Source organism: Lutjanus erythropterus, chromosome 9 (genome assembly GCF_056507025.1).
Source record: "Lutjanus erythropterus isolate fLutEry1 chromosome 9, fLutEry1.hap2, whole genome shotgun sequence".
Lineage (NCBI taxonomy): Eukaryota > Metazoa > Chordata > Actinopteri > Lutjaniformes > Lutjanidae > Lutjanus > Lutjanus erythropterus.
In genome coordinates, this window is record NC_139325.1 from 34,353,279 (window position 1) to 34,372,155 (window position 18,877).

General features: G+C 38.5%; 2 protein-coding genes across 2 annotated transcripts; one reads left to right on the plus strand and one right to left on the minus strand.

The window, feature by feature from the left end:
• The first annotated feature begins 619 nt into the window (after window positions 1-619).
• Window positions 620-10,234, plus strand: cd4-1 (CD4-1 molecule). The gene is made up of 9 exons (XM_084727297.1): window positions 620-690; window positions 786-935; window positions 2,541-2,699; window positions 3,291-3,533; window positions 4,252-4,632; window positions 7,665-7,925; window positions 8,065-8,165; window positions 8,279-8,322; window positions 9,564-10,234. Exons 1-9 carry the CDS (start codon window positions 633-635, stop codon window positions 9,592-9,594), a joined length of 1,428 nt encoding a protein of 475 aa, XP_084583423.1. The 5' UTR covers window positions 620-632; the 3' UTR covers window positions 9,595-10,234.
• A 958-nt stretch (window positions 10,235-11,192) lies between these two features.
• LOC146321964 (C-type lectin domain family 4 member E-like) lies at window positions 11,193-18,155 on the minus strand. The gene is made up of 5 exons (XM_084727299.1): window positions 18,001-18,155; window positions 17,689-17,892; window positions 15,432-15,583; window positions 15,210-15,331; window positions 11,193-11,457 (listed from the first exon to the last, which is right to left on the minus strand). The coding sequence occupies exons 1-5, from the start codon at window positions 18,020-18,022 to the stop codon at window positions 11,295-11,297; spliced, it is 663 nt and encodes a 220-aa protein (XP_084583425.1). The 5' UTR covers window positions 18,023-18,155; the 3' UTR covers window positions 11,193-11,294.
• Window positions 18,156-18,877: the final 722 nt, after the last annotated feature.

Sequence of the window (18,877 nt, forward strand, 5' to 3'; positions counted from 1 at the left end):
GCATATCACTCGGACTTTCAGAACGGTCCTGGCACAGAAACTGTCTTAGTAAAAGCCTCTAATGAACTCAGAAAAAAAGTGTTGATGGTGTTCCACAGGGCTCTATACTCAGTCCACTCCTCTTCTCACCGTACGTGCTCCTACTGGACCAAATTATACAACAACACAGCGCAAAACTTCACAGCTATGCAGACGACACACTGCTATTTTTATTTCTTGCGCCTGACAACTATAACAGTGTAAATTATTGAACTAGAGAGCATTGCATCTCGGATTACTGACAATTATTCAATATTAAAGGAGACAAAACATAATTTACAGCTATTAGGGCTGACGCTGACTAAAAAGAAATGAACTGACTGAACGTGGCCTTAAAAAGCGCCTTGAGTGTGATTATAGATCATGAAGAAAACTCATCGACTGTATTCTTCCGCCTAGATCAGTTTCCAGCTTGTAAAAAAAATGCAGCTGGCAAAGTCTTAATCCAAACAAGTAAAAGAGAGCAGATCACTGCATCATTGTAGCATCTTTTTTTTTAAATTATATTTTGTAATATAATTTTCCTGTAATTTATATAAATGTTACCTGTATTTTATTTTTGTAAACAACTGTTTTTCAGACGTGCGACTGAGATGAAGATCTTAATCCAGTCCGTCCTCAGTCTCATCGCTGTGCTCAAGTTAACAGCAGGTAAAAATCCACTGAATGCAGGTAATTAGTTTATTTTGACTTGGAGTCAGTTTGGTTTTGTGCACCAATATATAACATCTCTCTCACTCTTGTAGGGGCAGAACAGATAATATATGCTCAAGTGGGAGAGACGATTACCCTACAACCTCCAGCGGGGACTTCACCACATCTTTATTTGTACTGGCGTTCTGGTAGCCTTGAACTTGCCTGGCGCAACAACCATGGTGGATCGGGTGTCACTGAAGGTGAACAGAGCATTGAGCTATTCACAGACATAATAGCATGTTTTTACCGTTAACAAATGAATCAGGTCTAAATTCTGAGTTATCTTGAGTATGAATTGTAAATAAAGGTACTGAAAGGCTTTTCTACGGTGGCCGACAAGTGCAAACGCGCTGCATATACAGACAGGCGCTGCAAATTTAGAAACGCACTGCATATAAGAAAACAGATGCAAAAGGAAAACGCTGCAAATACAGAAACGTGCTGCATAAACAGAAACGTGCTGCAAATACAGAAACGCGCTGCATATAGGAAAACAGATGCAAAACGAAAACGCTGCATAAACAGAAACGTGCTGTAAATGAGAAAACAAATGCAAAACGAAAACGCCGCATATACAGTCACACAACGGAAGTGCTCCAGACCTCTAGGGGCAGTGCTGAGCTTTCCCCCGAGAGACAGACAACGGACGAATCAACCTGCGGAGGAGAGGAATAGGCCGTGAGAAGTAGAAAGTTATTGGTGAGAGGAAAATTGGAGGCGGGAGAGGCAAAAAATCAGAAAATGTAAATCCGACAAACAAACAAAAATGTAAAAATGTAAATCAGCTGCACTTTCATAATACAGTAAAAGATGAGGGCCACATGTGGAAAAAAAGAAAGAAAGAAAAAGAAAAAAGAATACGTACTTTTTCATGTAGCCTCTCCCGCCTCCAATTTTCCTCTCACCAATAACTTTCTACTTCTCACATTCTTTTTTAGTTTAAAAAACAGTTACGGGATGTTTATTCTTCATAATTACGTTTCCCCTTTCGGGATTTTTTTTATTTTATTTTATTTTTTTTTAAACAAACTTTATTGTCATGTTGAAGACTTACAAGGAAACATGACATTATATAAGCAACATGACAACACTCATACATAAAACAACAGTAAAGTACAGGGAGTGCATAATACATAAAAGACAGTAAGGATTTTATCTAGTAATATGTGCCATAATATTTTCACGTAGGTCTATTCCTCTCCTCCGCAGGTTGATTCGTCCGTTGTCTGTCTCTCGGGGGAAAGCTCAGCACTGCCCCTAGAGGCCTGGAGCACTTCCGTTGTGTGACTGTATATGCGGCGTTTTCATTTTGCATTTGTTTTCTCATTTGCAGCGCGTTTCTGTATATGCGGCGTTTTCTTTTTGCATTTGTTTTCTCATTTGCAGCGCGTTTCTGTATTTGCAGCGTTTTCGTTTTGCATCTGTTTTCCTATATGCAGCGCGTTTCTGTATTTGCAGCACGTTTCTGTTTATGCAGCACGTTTCTGTATTTGCAGCGATTTCGTTTTGCATCTGTTTTCCTATATGCAGCGCGTTTCTGTATTTGCAGCACGTTTCTGTTTATGCAGCGCGTTTCTGTATTTGCAGCGTTTTCCTTTTGCATCTGTTTTCTTATATGCAGCGCGTTTTTGTATTTGCAGCGCCTGTCTGTATATGCAGCGCATTTGCACTTGTCGGCCACCGTACTTTTCACTTTATTTGACAGCAATGGAAGAAGGGAAATGCAAGGAGTTGGAGTGTTCTCTACACAGTGATCTACTGATACTCGATAAAGATTCTTACAATAACAACCATTTGTCTTGCAGAGGCAGCGAAAAAATGGGTGAATAAATTGTCCTTGTCTGGCGACTCACTCATCATCAAAGAAATCCAAGAAGAACACTTTGGGACTGTTTCCTGCGAGGTGAACAGGGGTCGAGACTTAGTTGTTGGCACGATCACATACAAAATACTGAAACTCAATGGTAAGAGTCAAAAAATTAGGTGACATTAAGAGTTCAATCACGTCATCTTATGGTTAGTGTACTTTTTACGAAGGAACTCAGATATATTTTAGTCAAATTTAGTGCAAGCCTTTATGCAGTGTTTCGTTTTTATGTTTTAACCTGCAGGCTGTGGGATTTAACCAGTGATGCACTGCCACCTTTTGACTTTTTTAAAACCAACAAACTTATAAAACATGCAGTCAAGTGGAAAAAAGGCTGTTTTCTTAGGTCGACATTCCTCTATTTTTTTTTAAATCAAGTAGTTAGTTCATGTTAACACACAATTAAAGAATAATTCATTCCTCATCTTTAATTTTACTTTACTTAACTTTACTCCAGGACTCCATTTAGTACCAATATATAGGAGAGAAGTCAGAAATCTCCGTGGATGATATCTGCAAAACTCACACCAAAACTGTAGAGATGAATAAATAGCACTACAGGCCAGAGGAAAAATATTTATTTCTGTATTTTTTTGCGGGGGGGGGGGGGGGGGGGGGGGCTGTCCTTTTAATAATTGTCATATAATTTCCATTCTGTTTCCTTCATCCTGCTGAATTTCTGTTCCAGTGACTGTGACGCCGTCCACACCTCTGCTGCCTGGAGAAACTCTGTCTCTGATCTGCAATGCAGACAAGCCTCAGAGCCAAAGCAGGCCACAGACACACTGGCTGGATCCCCAGGGACGGACACAAAATTGCAACCAAGGACAACTCACAGTGAAAGCCACAGGCCAGCACAGTGGCCAGTGGACCTGTGTTGTGCCATATGATAGAAAGGAAAAACGAGCCAGTGCCTCTGTTACGGTTATTGGTGAGTTCTGTGCATGTATGCATCAGTGTGTGTACTCTGATCCTGAACATAAGTTGATGGAACAGTACACTTATAAGACATAACAAGCTGTACTTTGTATTAAATTAAATTAAAACTATAAATAAGTTTATATGTTCTTTACCACAGGGTAAATAGGGACTCATTACAACAGAACGTACTGTATACTACAAAACTGAATAAGGGTCTAACAGTGGGAAATAATACAATTTAGTTTACACTACAGTTCAGCTGAAAAGAACATATTATTTCTAGTATTTGTCTCATATAATACAAAGCACGCCTTGATACTTCTTATTAGTGAACCAGAACATAAAGTGCAACCAAATTTTGTTGTATTGTTTGTTCTGTTGTATTGTGTCCCTATTTATCCTCTAATCAAGTCAAATACACTTTAGTTTACAGTACAGTTCTGTTGTAACGTGTCCCTTATTACCCTCTAATGAAGTCTAATAAGGGTCTAATAGTGTAGAATAACAGACTAAAGTTTACAGTACAGCTCTTTTGTAACATGTCCTTAATTACTCTCTAACGAAGTCTAATAAGGGTCTAATAAAGAATCTAATACTGTCTAATAAAGAATAAAGATAAAATAAAGTAATTTAATATAAAGTATAGTTTTCAGATCTTATTAGTGTACTGTAAATTAAAGTGTGATTGATAAGTTCACCATTATTTCTGTCTTTCCTTCCTCATTTAGACCTCTCCCCGGCTCCTTCGCGTCCTCAGTATACGTCTAAGTCCTCGTCGCTCAGGATCCCCTGTTCCATCCCTGATCACTTCTCCTGGGAACAAATCAAAGCTAAGGGCATCCAGGGAGGAAACTGGCACTTTGTCCCTAAGCCAGGCTCAAGTCCCATTTCTGGTCATCCACAGAGGCTCTTCTCCCTCTCTCTAGGGGACTCACCGACCTGGTTGAAAAACCAAAACAGAGACCTGGTTTTACTTAACAAGAAACCAGGAGACCTGACTTTGACCAGAAAGCTGGGGAGAGAAGACGACAGCGGAGACTACATGTGCACCCTGAATTTTGAAAATGATGTAACTCTGAAGAGGACTGTGCAAGTAGAGGTGCTGCAAAGTAAGTCAAAACTATAAAAAGAAAAAAAAAAAGTATGCAGATACAGTAACAAATTACTTAGTAAAAAAATTACCAGTAAGTATCATAATATTAGAGTAATGTAACTTGATTACTTTCTGTTACTTTTGGATTACCTCAGTATAAAATACGGTGAAATTGTTCAGCCTAATAAAGTATTTTTAAGGCTGCAACTAATGAATATTTGCATCATCAATTCAATCGGGTATTTTCTCAATTAATCAATCAGTTCTTTGGTCCATAAAATGTCAGTAAATGGTAAAAATGTTGATCAGAGTTCAAGAGGACGTCCTCTAATGTCTTGTTCTGTCCACAACCCAAAAATATTCAGTTTACTGTCAGAGAGGAGTAAAGAAACTAGAAAATATTGACATTTAAGAAACTGAAATCAAAACATTTTTAACTTTTTTTAGTTAAAAAATGAGTAAAAATGATTAATCGATTATTAAAATAGATGCAGATTAATTGAACAGCCGATTAATAACAGATTAATTGTTGCGGCTCTAAGTGTTTTATGTTCACTGTTATGTTTGTTCGTTTTTCCAGCTGTTCCTTTCCTTGTTGTGCACAATTTATTGACTGATTGATTGATTTTAAGACAAAAAGTGGTAAAATTTCCACCTACTGAAGCATTTCATCACTAGAGGCCATGATAATGAACTGGCAGCTGTGCACTGTGCATGGTTTTATATCATCCTTTATTTAAAAATTGCAATCTTTAAAAATCTGTAACTGTAATAGATTACATAATCCCGTTACTCCCCGAGCCTGGTCAAAACAAATTGTCTTGTAGGAGCGCGGCTCTGATCTGTCATGTGAAATGTCGTCTCCTCGCTCCTTTGTTATCTCAGTGTCCTCGTTTTTTGTCTCTTTGATGTCCAGTTTCTTTGCTCCGTCCTAATTGTCATTCACCTCGAGCTGGAGACGGTTCCTCACCACCTCTCCGCTCCCGCTCGGTCGTAACTGTGCGAGTGTTTTCATCTCCTCGCTGCAGAGTTTATTTGAAAGTGTCCCTGGTGTGACATGTGTCTAATTCAGTGGCTAATACACTTGTCTGGCTCCACTTGTTTTAATAGACTATAACGAGCTTTCCCTCCGCCAGAAGACCGTGATAACACAAGGAATTTCAATTGGACTCTGTGTTCTGAGGATTTACGATGTAATACCTAAGATTTCTCATTTTTATCTCAACTAGTATTTAACCAGGAACATTGAAAGGAAACAAGTCCACCGATCTGATGAATTAATTCAAGGCAAAGGTGCATCTACCAAACATTGGTCTTAATTTCGTTAAATCCCAGCGGTTCTCCAGAGCTGTTCCCCCTGAAATCACCTTCCACACTTCCTCACACATTTAATTTAGCTTGTGACTGAGTGAATGCTCGTGAGTTTACTTATACGCACTCCAGGTTGATGAAATTAACAAATTAAAAGCACTGAAAACCACTGCCTTTCAGGATTTAGACCACAGCATTATAATGGTTACTGATAAGTTAACAAAGTTTGGTTACAGTTTGTAGTTTAAAATGTTAAGAATCATATATGATATGGATGCGCAGTTGCAGGCCCTGGTTCATTTGGTGTCGGGGATTGAGGCTGTACAAAAATCTAGACTTTTAAAATGTAATTTATTTTCATGATACCTAAAAACCAGTGCTAGTTTATCTTTATTTATTGAGCTAAATTTTGTACATAATACCAAGAGGTTAAGCGATCATCCAGTGGGGTCTCACATCACAAAACTAAATCAAATGAAATGTATATGTATTATATTATAGTACTATGAGCTGCAGTGAGATTAACATATAAAGAACATGATTTTTTCAACTGAAGGACATTTTTTTATGCCATCAATGTAAAGAGTTCCTATTTCCAGTACAAAGCAGAATTGCATTTCCAGCGAATATTGGGTTAGAAACGACAAATTTAACACAACTTCCTGTAAAAACGACGCCGATCTCCAGTCTTCTATCTGAATATAGACACAGAGACAGATAATGACGTCTCTGTCTGATTTGTGCCTGTATAACTTCTTCTTCGGCTAATGATCATTTTAATTATCAATCAGTCTGACGGTTATCAATCAATCATGTCGTCCGTAAGATGTTGGAGAATAGTGAGGAATTCAAATTAACTTTATTTATAGAGCTCTAGAGACTTTTCAGGTCCAGTTATACTCTTTATAATATATATTATTACCAAGAGCAAGCACTACAGCGAGGAAAAACGTCCTTTTAAAATCCAGAAGCCTCGGGCAGAACCAGGCTCTGGGTGGGCGGCCATGCCAGTTGTAGTTTCCCGGAGACTTGAACAGCAGTCCGGCGCCCATTGAGGAAAAGAATTTCGCTTTGTTTTTGTTTGTTTTTTTTATTTTAAAAATGACTTGAACGATGAATCAACTATCAAACTAGCTGCAGACTGATTTTCTGTCACTCAGCTTCTTGAATGGTTGATTTATTGCTTCAGTTTTTATTTTATTTAAGGCGATGTGCAGAATATTACACCTGACTAATGCTGATTTTTTTCACCTTTTTACGTTGTTGGTGCAGATTTAAAATTGATGCTGCCATATAATATGGCTATGTTTCTGTTTTTTATTTGACATAATAACTTTATTTATTTTATAAAGTGCTTTTCAAAAAAAAGTTACAAAGCACTGTACAGTTAATAAGATATTATGATAAAACACAGTGAAAGATCATAAAACCAACAGTGAAATCAATAAAAGTAATTCTAAAATAGTGATTTTTTAATAGTCACTTCAAAGTGTGCCAAAGGGGCCTGAACAGCAAGACCCTGGCCACTTTAGTTTTAAGGTCTGACAGATGAACGTTGTTGCATTCTGGAGCCTGAAAAACTTTTTATTCTGTGTTTTCATTTGGCAAAAGCTCGGTCAGATTCAGACAGTAAATGTTTTCTTTGTTTATAGTCTGTCAAAAATTGTAGATTTTCTCATGCATTTCACATTCGTTGTGATAAATATTCTCCGTTCTTTTCTTCCGTTCTCTCCGCAGTCTTCTCCGCCCCACAATCAGAGTTAATTTCTGGCCAGCAGCTCAACCTGACCTGCGGCCTCGGCCACCCGCTGCCCTCTGACCTGCGTCTGAATTGGGTCCCGCCTAAAACCTCGTCCCTGTCGTCTACGCCGACATCTGACCTTAACCGCAGCCACTTCACCATCCCGGCGGTCGGTACAGGAGATGGCGGAAAGTGGAAGTGTGAGCTCTGGCAGGGAGAGACGATGCTGACGTGGGTTGTCATCACGCTGAAGATCGGTGAGTGCAGCAGGAAGTGAGACAGTGGCAGGAAATATGACATGGGCATGACCTTGTGGCCACAATCTTCTTTACGTCAGGAAAGATGCGTTCTGCGTACGGTAATGTGTTTGATGACTGTCTCTGTCTCTGTGTACAGAACCCAGGCTGAGCGTTTGGATGCTGGTGATCATATGTAGCGTCGCAGTCATCGTGTTCCTCCTCCTCCTCCTCGTCTTCATCCTCTGCCGACGCAGACAAGTACAGTTAAACCATCCCTACTCCTTTGTGTTAGACACACTGGATTATTAATATGACATTAAGAGTTATCTCTCTGTCTTTGCATGTGTGTTTCTGTCTGTGGCTGACATTAGCGGAAGACGTCACGCCTCCGCCATCGACTCTGCCAGTGCAAAAAGTACGTATCAACCATTTCCTGGACTGATGAAATGGCTTCAAACACACATTCACACTCATCAGCAGGGGTGGGAAGTAACTAAGTACAAATACTTTGTTACTGTTCTTAAGTAGATTTTTCAGGTATCTGTACTTAACTTGAATATTTATTTTTCTGACATTTTTTAAAACTTTTATTCCCTACATTTTAACACAGGGATCTGTACTTTATACTCCTTACATTTTCAAAACAGGCTTGTTACTTTACTTTTTATGCATTTGAGGGGAATTATTTATTATTTTTATTTTGCATAAGTGCACTTGCCAACAACAAGACCGATTCCAAATAATAACACATAGAAAAGACAGTTTCTGTGTGTATCCATCAGTGCCTATCATGAACGACAGACATAACAAGACAAAAATTATGTAAAAGACCTATCAAGATGAAAAAGACGTAACTAGACAAAACTGACATGAAAAGACGTAACAAGATGTAAAAGACATAATCAGTCAAAACTGACATGAAAAGAAGTAACAAGACAAAAACGACGGTAAAAGACGTAACAAGATTTTAAAAAGATGTAACAAGATAAAAAGACGTAACAAGACAAAAAAAAAAGACAACAAAATGAAAAAGATCTAACAAGACACAAAAGATGTAACAAAATGAGAAAGATACAAGATAAAAAAAAAAGACATTAAAGACATACCAAGCTGAAAAAGACAAAAAAGACCAAAAAGATTTACAGGACAAACAATATGCAATAAGACAAAAAAAAAAAAAAAAGTAAAAAATGTAACAAGATGAAAAAGAAGGTAAAAGATGTAACTTAGTGAAAAAGATGCAAAAGACATAACTAGACAAAACTGATGTAAAAGACATGACAAGTTGAAAAAGATTTACAGGACAAAAAAAGATGTACCAGTTAGCTTTGCACAGTAACAGCCAGTAGAAATGTCCTTCAGAAGACGACTTTTTACATTTATTCACATTCACATCTTTGAATCAGTACTTCTACTTTTACCAGTCTTTTTTTTTTTTATTTCTATCTTTTTGTTTTAGTATCTGTATTTGTGTCTGAGTAAAGCATGTGTGTACTTCTACCACCTCTGCTCATCGGCACTGAAATCTGAAAACAACCTTTAGCCGTAAGGTGTCTAACGAAGATAAAAACTTTAATAAAATAAACATCTTTTCTTTCATTTTGCTTTTTGTAGCTCTGTGTCTCAAACAGAAACATGTGCCTTTTTTTGTTTCAGCCCCAAGCCCAAAGGATTTTACAGAACGTAATATCTCCCGGAGAGACACTTTCAGGAGGACATCGCAACCAATTGAATTTCTGTCCAGATAAGATGGATTTTTCTGTCCTATCTACTAAACTGTGGACCTCTGTTAGGTGTGTGAGACGAGGCTCTGAAAGTTTGAAACAAAGTTCAGTCATTGTTGAAATGTCAGATGAGACTTTATTTCACAAAAAAATGTATTTTATTTGTACATATCAGCCAGATTTAATCGCTTTTATATTTGTATTTTTTTTTAAATATAACTGATTTCTTAGGGCTGAGGGCTTTTCTCTGTCACAGAATTGCTCTATGAAACTGGTATTCCATTAACTTATCATTTTAACGTCATGATTATTACTGTTAATAACTGTTTATGTACACTGTCGTTCATTCACATTGGTGTAAGATTTGTCTTTTTGTCATGCTGTGCAAAGTATTTTTAGGCTTGGTTGCTTTTATAAATATTTACAGTAACACTTTATATGAAGGCATGTACATAAGACTGTCATTACACTGTCATAACCATGTCATGAACATGAAGGGGTCTTTATGAATGTTTATGACACACACTGTCATTCAGTTAATTATGTAATCTTTAACGCAAAGTTGGCATTCTTTGAAATGTCTTTGTTATGACAACTTGACATAAACCAAGCCAGTACCTTTGTCATTACAACTTGACATTATCAGACTTAAAGAAACTGTTTCTTTATATTTTTATCACTTTAAAGTGTCATGATGTAGTTTGTTTTGACACTGGCTATCATGAAACCATTATAAGGGTGTAATGAATATTTTCTTGGACCTCAAGTAAAATGTTAGATTTTAGACTTGTCATAAAGTTTTATTACACTGTCAAATGCTTTAACAATGCAATGAATAATTTCCTGGGCTTCAACTAAAGTCGTACCATTTGGACATGTCATAAAGATGTCATTAAATATAATAAGATCAGTTTGACGACAGAGTAAAGTACCAAGGTGATTTAACTTACATTTAGGTGAAGGACAGACGGCAGTTAGCTAATTTACTTTTTGCTAAAGTAGGCTAACCGCTGTCTGCTGTTATCTGTAACTGGTGTTAGCTAGTTAGCTCTGCTAGCCATGGAGCTAGCTGCCTTATTAGCAGGGCTGAGTCCGCTAATTAAGTCCAATACGTACCATTTTACTTGGGGTCGAGGAAAATATTCATGGCACCCTTATAATGGTCTCATGACAGCCAGCATCAAAACCAACCACATATGACAGTTTAATGTCTTGTTAAAACAAAGCTGACCAGTTTGATAATGTCACGTTGTCTTAATAAAGACACTTTTGTCTTGGTTAATGTCAAGTTGTCACAGAATTTCAGACATCTCAAACAATGTCAGCTTTGCATTAAAACTTCCATGACTGACCAAATGACACTTGATGACAACAGTCATAAACATCCATAAAGACGGCTTCATATTCATGAGAGGTGTCATGACATGATTATGACGGTGTAATGACAATCTTATGCACACCCCTTCAAATAAAGCGTTACCATACTTACAAGTATATATTTTTTAAAATGAGCAAATGTTTGTATAAATTACTTTATTACATAAATAAAAACAGGACTCCCTTTTGTCAGAGAATTGTTTATTTGATTGGCCGCTGAAGTTTTTCAATAAAGAATCGATATCTTTATTAAGTGAGTGGTGGTCCTGCGGTGGCGGGGTGGGGCTCACGGGAGCACGGTGGCGTCCTTCTGGCAAACTCGGGGATACGAGAAGTCGCAGGGAACATCGTACCAGGTCTTACTAAAGCTGTCCACCACAGCACAGTCCTCTCCCTCCTTCCCACCGGACACGTTGTTGTCTGGCTCACCTTTCTCTGTGTTCCAAAATCTACATGGTGGGAAACAAACAAAAAAATTAGTCAAAGCGGAAAGTAACATTTTATGAAACGTTTTATTTCTACTCCACTACACCTCAGAGGAAAATATTGTGGCTTTCTTTTTCGCTCTACTGCACACGTCCTGCAGGTTTTGACGTAACAAGATGAAAAAGAGCGTAAAAGATGTAGCAAGATGTAAAACGTAGAAGACAAAATAGACGAAACAAAATGAAAAAGATGCAAAAGACAAAAAAGATGTAAAAGACGTTGTCGCTGTTCAGCTTATCATTTTTATATCCTTCCTGTCCAATAAAAATCATGTATTTTCAAGTCAGGTGATTTTGAATTTCTCTGATAAACCGAAGGGTTAAGTCTTCCTTTATGGGTAAATAAACAATTTTAAACAGCTCTTGGATTTGGTGGGAAAAGTCATCACAAATCTGAAAATAGGATTTTTTTTTTTCTGAGCTCATTTAAAGTCAGACAGACAAGCTGACATCTCATGGAGTTGACAAAATGTTAAATTAATTGTTAAATTTTATTTTTTTAAGTTGCTAAGAGTTCTGTTAATGCTAATCAAAATACACTTGTTTTAAAACCATTTTTTTTTAAATTTAGTTTTAATTCTGAAAGCTTCAACAGTGTTCCCACCTTTTTTGAAACAGGAAGTGAGCCAGGGGTCCTTAGGGAATAGCTAACCATTTTTATGCCTGATTAAATGTGACAGAAATCTGGTACACAACTTTAAAGGGGCAACATTTTCATAAAAAAAAAACAAAAAACAAACATTATTTAAATAGCACATTTTCACACCTAGTTCACACCAGTTGGTATTGTTAGTTTTAGATTTTGACGGCTTTTAGCGCATTTTTAATTGTTTACAGTTGTGAATATTAGTCTGAGACGGAACAAGTTTAATAATTAAAAAATTAAAGCAAACCAAAACATTTCATAAATTACAGAAATTTAATGTATTCTTGTCCTTTCCTCTCCTTAAAAAAATATTTTTTACCAAGAAAATGGAATTAGTGTTGGTATTTATATATATATTTTTTTTCTTTCTCAAGAATGGTCTCTGTCTGCCTTTTCATGCTTGCCCAGTCTTCATCATTTCATCTTCTCATCAGCCTCAGCAGTCATCAGCCACCACCACTATCAGGGGGATTTATTTTGCTGCTGCTCGGGGCAGATGTCCCTCGATTACAAATCTCCCCGTAGAGTCTGAGCGCCAAAGACTCTCCGCCAAGACTTAATTATCACATATCATCTGTTATATTAAGCAATTATCTTAACTTCATTCACTTGTTTCTCCTGATTAAAATTATATACTAATGTTCGGTTAAGAATTGTATTATATTCTTTTGGAATAGAGCCGGTTTGACAAAGCACCAAATTATGTCTTTCCGCACAGAGAGCCGACTCTTTTTTGGTTTTATGGAGACCAGTGTTGGTCAGCTGGTCAAATCATCGCTTTGGTGTAAGGTGAAAGATCTCATCAACTACTGGATGAATTGCTATAAAGGTTCGTACAGGCATTCATGGTCCCCAGAGGAGGAATCCTGCCCCCTTTTTCCTCCAGCATCACCATGAGGTTTTGTGTGAAATGTCTCATGGATGGATCAGGTCAAAATTACAATTTTCCCATTGCTAAATACCTGCAAAACTAATGGCATTTGCATCAGAATCAGAAGTACTTTGTACTTAGTGCCAATTAGCAAATAATTGGCATGCAAACGCACTAAAATAAGACAGAGAACATGGTAAACTGTCTACCTGCCAAACATCACCGTGTTGTTTTTATCATTCAGCTCAGAGCTCTGCTGTGTTTCAGTAGAGCCTCACGGAGCCGCTGGCATGGCTCAGTGTTGCTCAGAGTGTTATTGGCAAGCAGCAGGGGTGTTGACAGTGGACAGTCACTGTTAGAAATATCCGAGGTGTGTGTGAGTAAACACACATTGACAAGAATAAGCTCAGCAGACCTTTCTGCTTCACACTACATCTGTTCAACAAGGTCGACTTTCACACTGAAAACTTTTCTTTCTTTCTTTCTTTCTTTCTTTTTTTTTTTTTTTTTTTTTTTGAGGTCTTGGCAAACTCAGTGAACCTGTCAAAGTGTTGCGTTTACCAGTTTTGATCCTCAGGCCATGGCTGCTTTTCAGAGTTTTCAAAAATAGTATCCTGTTGCATTTAACACAGGGGTCTTCAGTGTTTTTTCAGGCCATGGACCCCTTAGCTGATGGAGATATATATACTGCATCGAATATTTTTGGGTCCTCTGTCTTCTCTGACCTGTGGCTGCTAAGTCAGCAGCAGATGTAGCATGTAGCTAACGTTAGCTGTGTTAGCCTCACAATTGCAGTCGAGTGATAGTTCTATTATCAGCTGTGAAAATACTGCCATCATCTAAGAACAAAACATCTAATTTACAGAAACATTTACAGGTAAGACCAACAGCTAACATTAGCCACACAGACCAACAGCTAATGTTAGCTACACAGACCACTACTATTAGCTATACAGACCAACAACTGATGTTAGCTACACAGACTAACTGCTAACATTAGCTACACAGACCAAATGCTAATGTTAGCTACAAAGGCCAACTGCTAATGTTAGCCACACAGACCAACAACTAATGGTAGCTACACACACTAACTTCTGATGTTAGCCACATAGACTAACTGCTAACATTAGCTACACAGACCATCTGCTAACATTAGCTACACACACTAACTCCTAATGATAGCTACAAAGACCAACTGTTAACATTAATTATACAGACCAACTGCTAATGTTAGCTAAAAAGACCATTTGCTACTCCAAACCACCAAACACCAAAGTCTTTATTGTAAAGCTGTTAATCCTTCAACATGAGTTTGGGTAGGTGCCCTGGAATATTTTCAGTCATTGAACCTTAATTAGGGTGATTGAATTTTAACTCATGGACGTGCATGTTCTCACTGTGTGTGCGCGCTTCTTTTGTTCATGTCGAGAGAAAATTCATAGTACTTATCAGAGGTGGAAGGTAAGTGAGTACAAATACTTAGTAACTGCACTTAAAGCTACGAGGTGGTTTTAAACTGGTTATGAAACAGTCTCAGTTTGATACTTTAAGGTCTGGTCAGATTCTCCCTGAAATCAGATGAAATGAGCCTGAGTTTACATTTTCCCAGCCAAAGTTACAGTGAGTGGTGTGTCTGCCAGATAAAAGGAAGCAAGAGCAGATCTTTATTTAGATAATTTTATTTTTTGATGTATATTTTGTGGTTATTACTGTGGAAACACTAATGCTTCTGTCCACAGGGTCCTCGAAAACCAACACGATATGAAAGTTCATTATAGGTCTTTCAGGTATCTGTGCTGTACTTCAATATTTGTTTTTCTAACATTTTACTTTACAGGCTTGTTACTTTACTTTAATGCACTTTAAGGGACTTATTGATTATTCTTTTAAAAAAAAATAATATTCATAAGTCTTTTTCATTGGTGGATAACCAGGTGAGTTTCAGTTAGCTTTGCACAGAAACAGCCAGTAGAAATGTCCTTCAGAGAGATATTTTTTAATTTTATTCTTCTTTTCAGAGCCTGTACTTCATTTTTCAAGAGGATGAATCAGTGCTTCTATTTTTACCAGTTTTTTTTTATTTAGTATCTGTACTTATACTTGAGTTAAGAACGTGGGTACTTTTGCCACCTCTGGTACTTATAGAATATTGTTTTATTATGAGAAGAGTGCTTTAAATGTAGTCGTTGCATTACATACGAGGTTATAATTGTTGAGTTGTCCACCCATTTCCATGTTCCCTCTTCCTCAGCGTCAGTCAGTCCGATCCAGTAGTATGTGTATGTGCCTCCGATCCTTCTGCCTTCTTGTTCCACGGCCTCCTGATAATACATCGCGTCCACATGCAGAGCGCTTTGTTAATTATCGAATATATTCAAGAAACTCAGACAAAAAAGGACGACCGTACACAGACGGACTTACGTGCTGTTCTCTGGTGGTCAAGATGGCGAGATGGCCGCCTGTCTCTTCACACTTTTGCTCACTAGTAGAGAAGGCGTGCCTGTCAGTGCTGAGGTGGAAGCATTGATCCCCGACGTGAAGCCAGTCGTCAGGACACTCTGTGCAGTTGAACTCTGTGGGAGAGCGCGTGCTCGTGTTACTCAAACATACAACACAGGGCTGCAACTAACGCTTATTTTCATGATCGATTAATCTGCTAATCTGCTGGTTATTTTCACAATTAATCCAAAAATTTGTGAAAAATGCTCATCACGATTTCCCAAATTATTATTATTAATAAAAACAATGATAATAACTTCATCTATATAGCACCTTTAAAAGTGCTTTGACAGACAAAACGAAAAAGCAGGATACCCAGCGTGGCAACACAAAGCCAAAACAATGACGCCAAACAGAAGCAGAAGCTGAAATGGATGTAAAAACTGAAGCACAAGCAAAAGACACTAAAACATAGTGAAAATAAGACACAACAGGAAACAAGCAAAGCATGTCAATAAAAATAAATAAAAATAAAAAACATGCCAATAAGAATAAATGAAAGCAAAGTGAAAAATAAAAGGTTTAAAAGACAACATCACATAAAAGCAAGTCTATAAAAATGGATGAAAGATGTTACTGATCCTACAGCCTTATTTCTTTGAGCAGGTCGTTCCAAACTCGAGGGGCCCTGATGGAGAAAGCACGGGCGCCTTTAGACTTAACCTGCGACGTTGTGACAGCCAGGCGGGCCCCGCTCGAGGATCTAAGGCTGCATGCTGGCTCATACGGTACAACATTTGAGCTATGTGGCTCGGGGGCCAGACCCAGGCGGGCTTTAAAAAGTGATCAACAAAATCTTAAAATCAATTCTGAAACACACAGGGAGCCAGTGGAGGCGAGCCAGGACTGGGGCGATGTGATGTCGTCTGATAAAACCAGTCAGAAGCCGAGCTGCTGCTTGGAGGCGGGAGAGTGATTTCTGACGTTTTGTCCAACCAACAGTCCAAAACCGAAAAATTCTTCATTTACTGTTTTAAATGGCAAAGAAAAGCTGCAAATCCTCACTTTTAAGAAGCTGGGACCAACGAATGTTTGACATTTTTGCTTGAAAAATGACTGAAATGATTATCGAAATAGTTGGCAACAAATTTTCTTTCAATTCAATCAATTAATTAACTAGTGTGTGAACGAGCGCTATCGCAGGTGCTTCCTTCCCGCAGCTGTCAGACTTTACAACCAGCTCTGCTCCCGGTAGACTCACCACATACTATGATAATTGGTCTGCACTACCACGTACACCAGCTGTGCAATATCAATATTTATTTTCAGGTGTAATGTCACTTCATACTATCCATTAGTTCACACAGGTAAATTTTTAATTTTTAATTGCAGTACTTCAGTCAGGTGTGCAATATCAATATTTCACTCAGATGAATTTTAATTCAAATGTGCAATAATCAGGTGTATTATTGTGAATATTCCCTCTGTGCAGAAGAAGAAGGCATACTTTATTAAGCCCTGAGGGGAAACTGCATTTTTCACTCTGTTGTATTTTTTGTGCATACATACACAGGCCCGAAACACACACACACACACACACACACACACACACACACACACACACACACACACACACACACACACACACAGGACCTATAGACACTGGAGAGATGTCAGAGCGAGGTGGCTGCACACATACAGATATATACATATAGTCAGGCGCCCCGAGCAGTTAGGGTTTCGGTGCCTTGGTCAGGGGGAGGTGAGCTGGCACCTCTTCAGCTGCCAGTCCACACTCTGTACTTTGGTCCGCGTGGGATTTGAACTGGTGACCCTTCAGGTCCCAAGCCAAGTTCTTACAGACTGAGCTACTGCTGCTTCAACCGCTGAGTCTCCTTATATTGTATACACTGCTCCTATTTTTATATTTACCCTGTTTAAATTGTTCATTTTTCAAAATATACCCTCTTACTTATATTTTTATGTATTTTGTTGGTGCTTCTTTATATTTTTCCCATCCACTTTGGTGCTGTAACACTGAAACGCTCCCCGTCGTGGGACTAATAAAAGGAGTATTTTAATTGTTGCAGCAGTCAAACAAAGCCTGAATAACTGGGGGGAAAGTAAAGTTTGCAGACAGTTTACAGAAAAATGCAGAACACGTCGGATTGTGGAGTTAACGTACTCAAACAGATCATGAATTATGGTCCGTGTGCCGACGGAGGAGAGCATGCAGTACCTGGAGCTCCGCAGCTGGGTGCCAAGTTGGAGTACTGCTTACACATCTCTTTGTAGCTGTTCAGCAGAAGGTGCAGCCTCAGCTTCAGAGCGGCCACGTCTTCTTTTGGAGCCTCTATAACCTCTGGATCCTCAGAGGAGGCTGCAGAAACCAACAGGCTGATGAGAACACAGAGGACGGCGTGGCCTCTGATTCCCAGGGTGCCTGAAGAGACGGACAGCAGATAGAACTTTAGATTAGAACTTTAGATTACAAGCAGACACACACACACACTCAGACGTCACTCGTGCGCAGCGTATAAGAGGGTTTTACCTTTGCTTTTGATGGGGTTCATCGTGCCTGTCAGCGATCGCAAACTTCAGCTCCGTCTCTCTGCTCTCTGGGTGTTTTATAGAGCAGTTTGTGTACCAAAGAGAAGGGGACGGAGGGTACAGATTGCACAAATTGACCAGACAGATTGGAATTTTCATGATTATCGAACCATGTAAACTCAGATGGTGCAATATCTTGTCGCCAAACCTTTGATGGCCTGCCATACCGTATTCCATAAACAAACATTTGATGATGGATCTGGCACGCAGGTTTGGCATTATTTACCGTTACATGAGCAAAGGTCTCTGCCTGTCTAAAGGCATGACTCAGCAGGCATTTGCACAGCGTGTGTCTGCGTGGGTGTGTGTGTGTGTGTTCAGTTATTTGCATTTTCTTCGTTAGCAGAGCAGCTGCAACAATATCACCTCTACGCCATACACACATACACACACACACACACACACACACCAGATGCCCGACTCTGTTGCGCCAACAGGCTGTCAACTTTTTTTTTTTTTTTTTTTTTTGGTATATGTCCCATTTATTATTTTATTCTTGGCACTTTATTCCCACAGCCATTGTCAGCACTTCTTCTTCATTTATTTATTTATTTCTCCAGTTTAAAGCCGCAGCGACAGACCACATTAATAAACATTTCTGTAAACGTGCCAGTTTAGCCGTCTTGGCTAATTTTCAACTGTAGTCCCTGGCCGGGTGTAATGACAGCAACAAAGACACATAAATTACATTAAAACACTAATGATAGCTACAAAAAAGCAGAAAATACAATCAACAAAAATGTAAAAGCAGCTCCCATTTTTTGCTCCTGTTTTTCATGAGTTAAAGTAAAAGATCCTAGACTTCCTCTGTGCACACA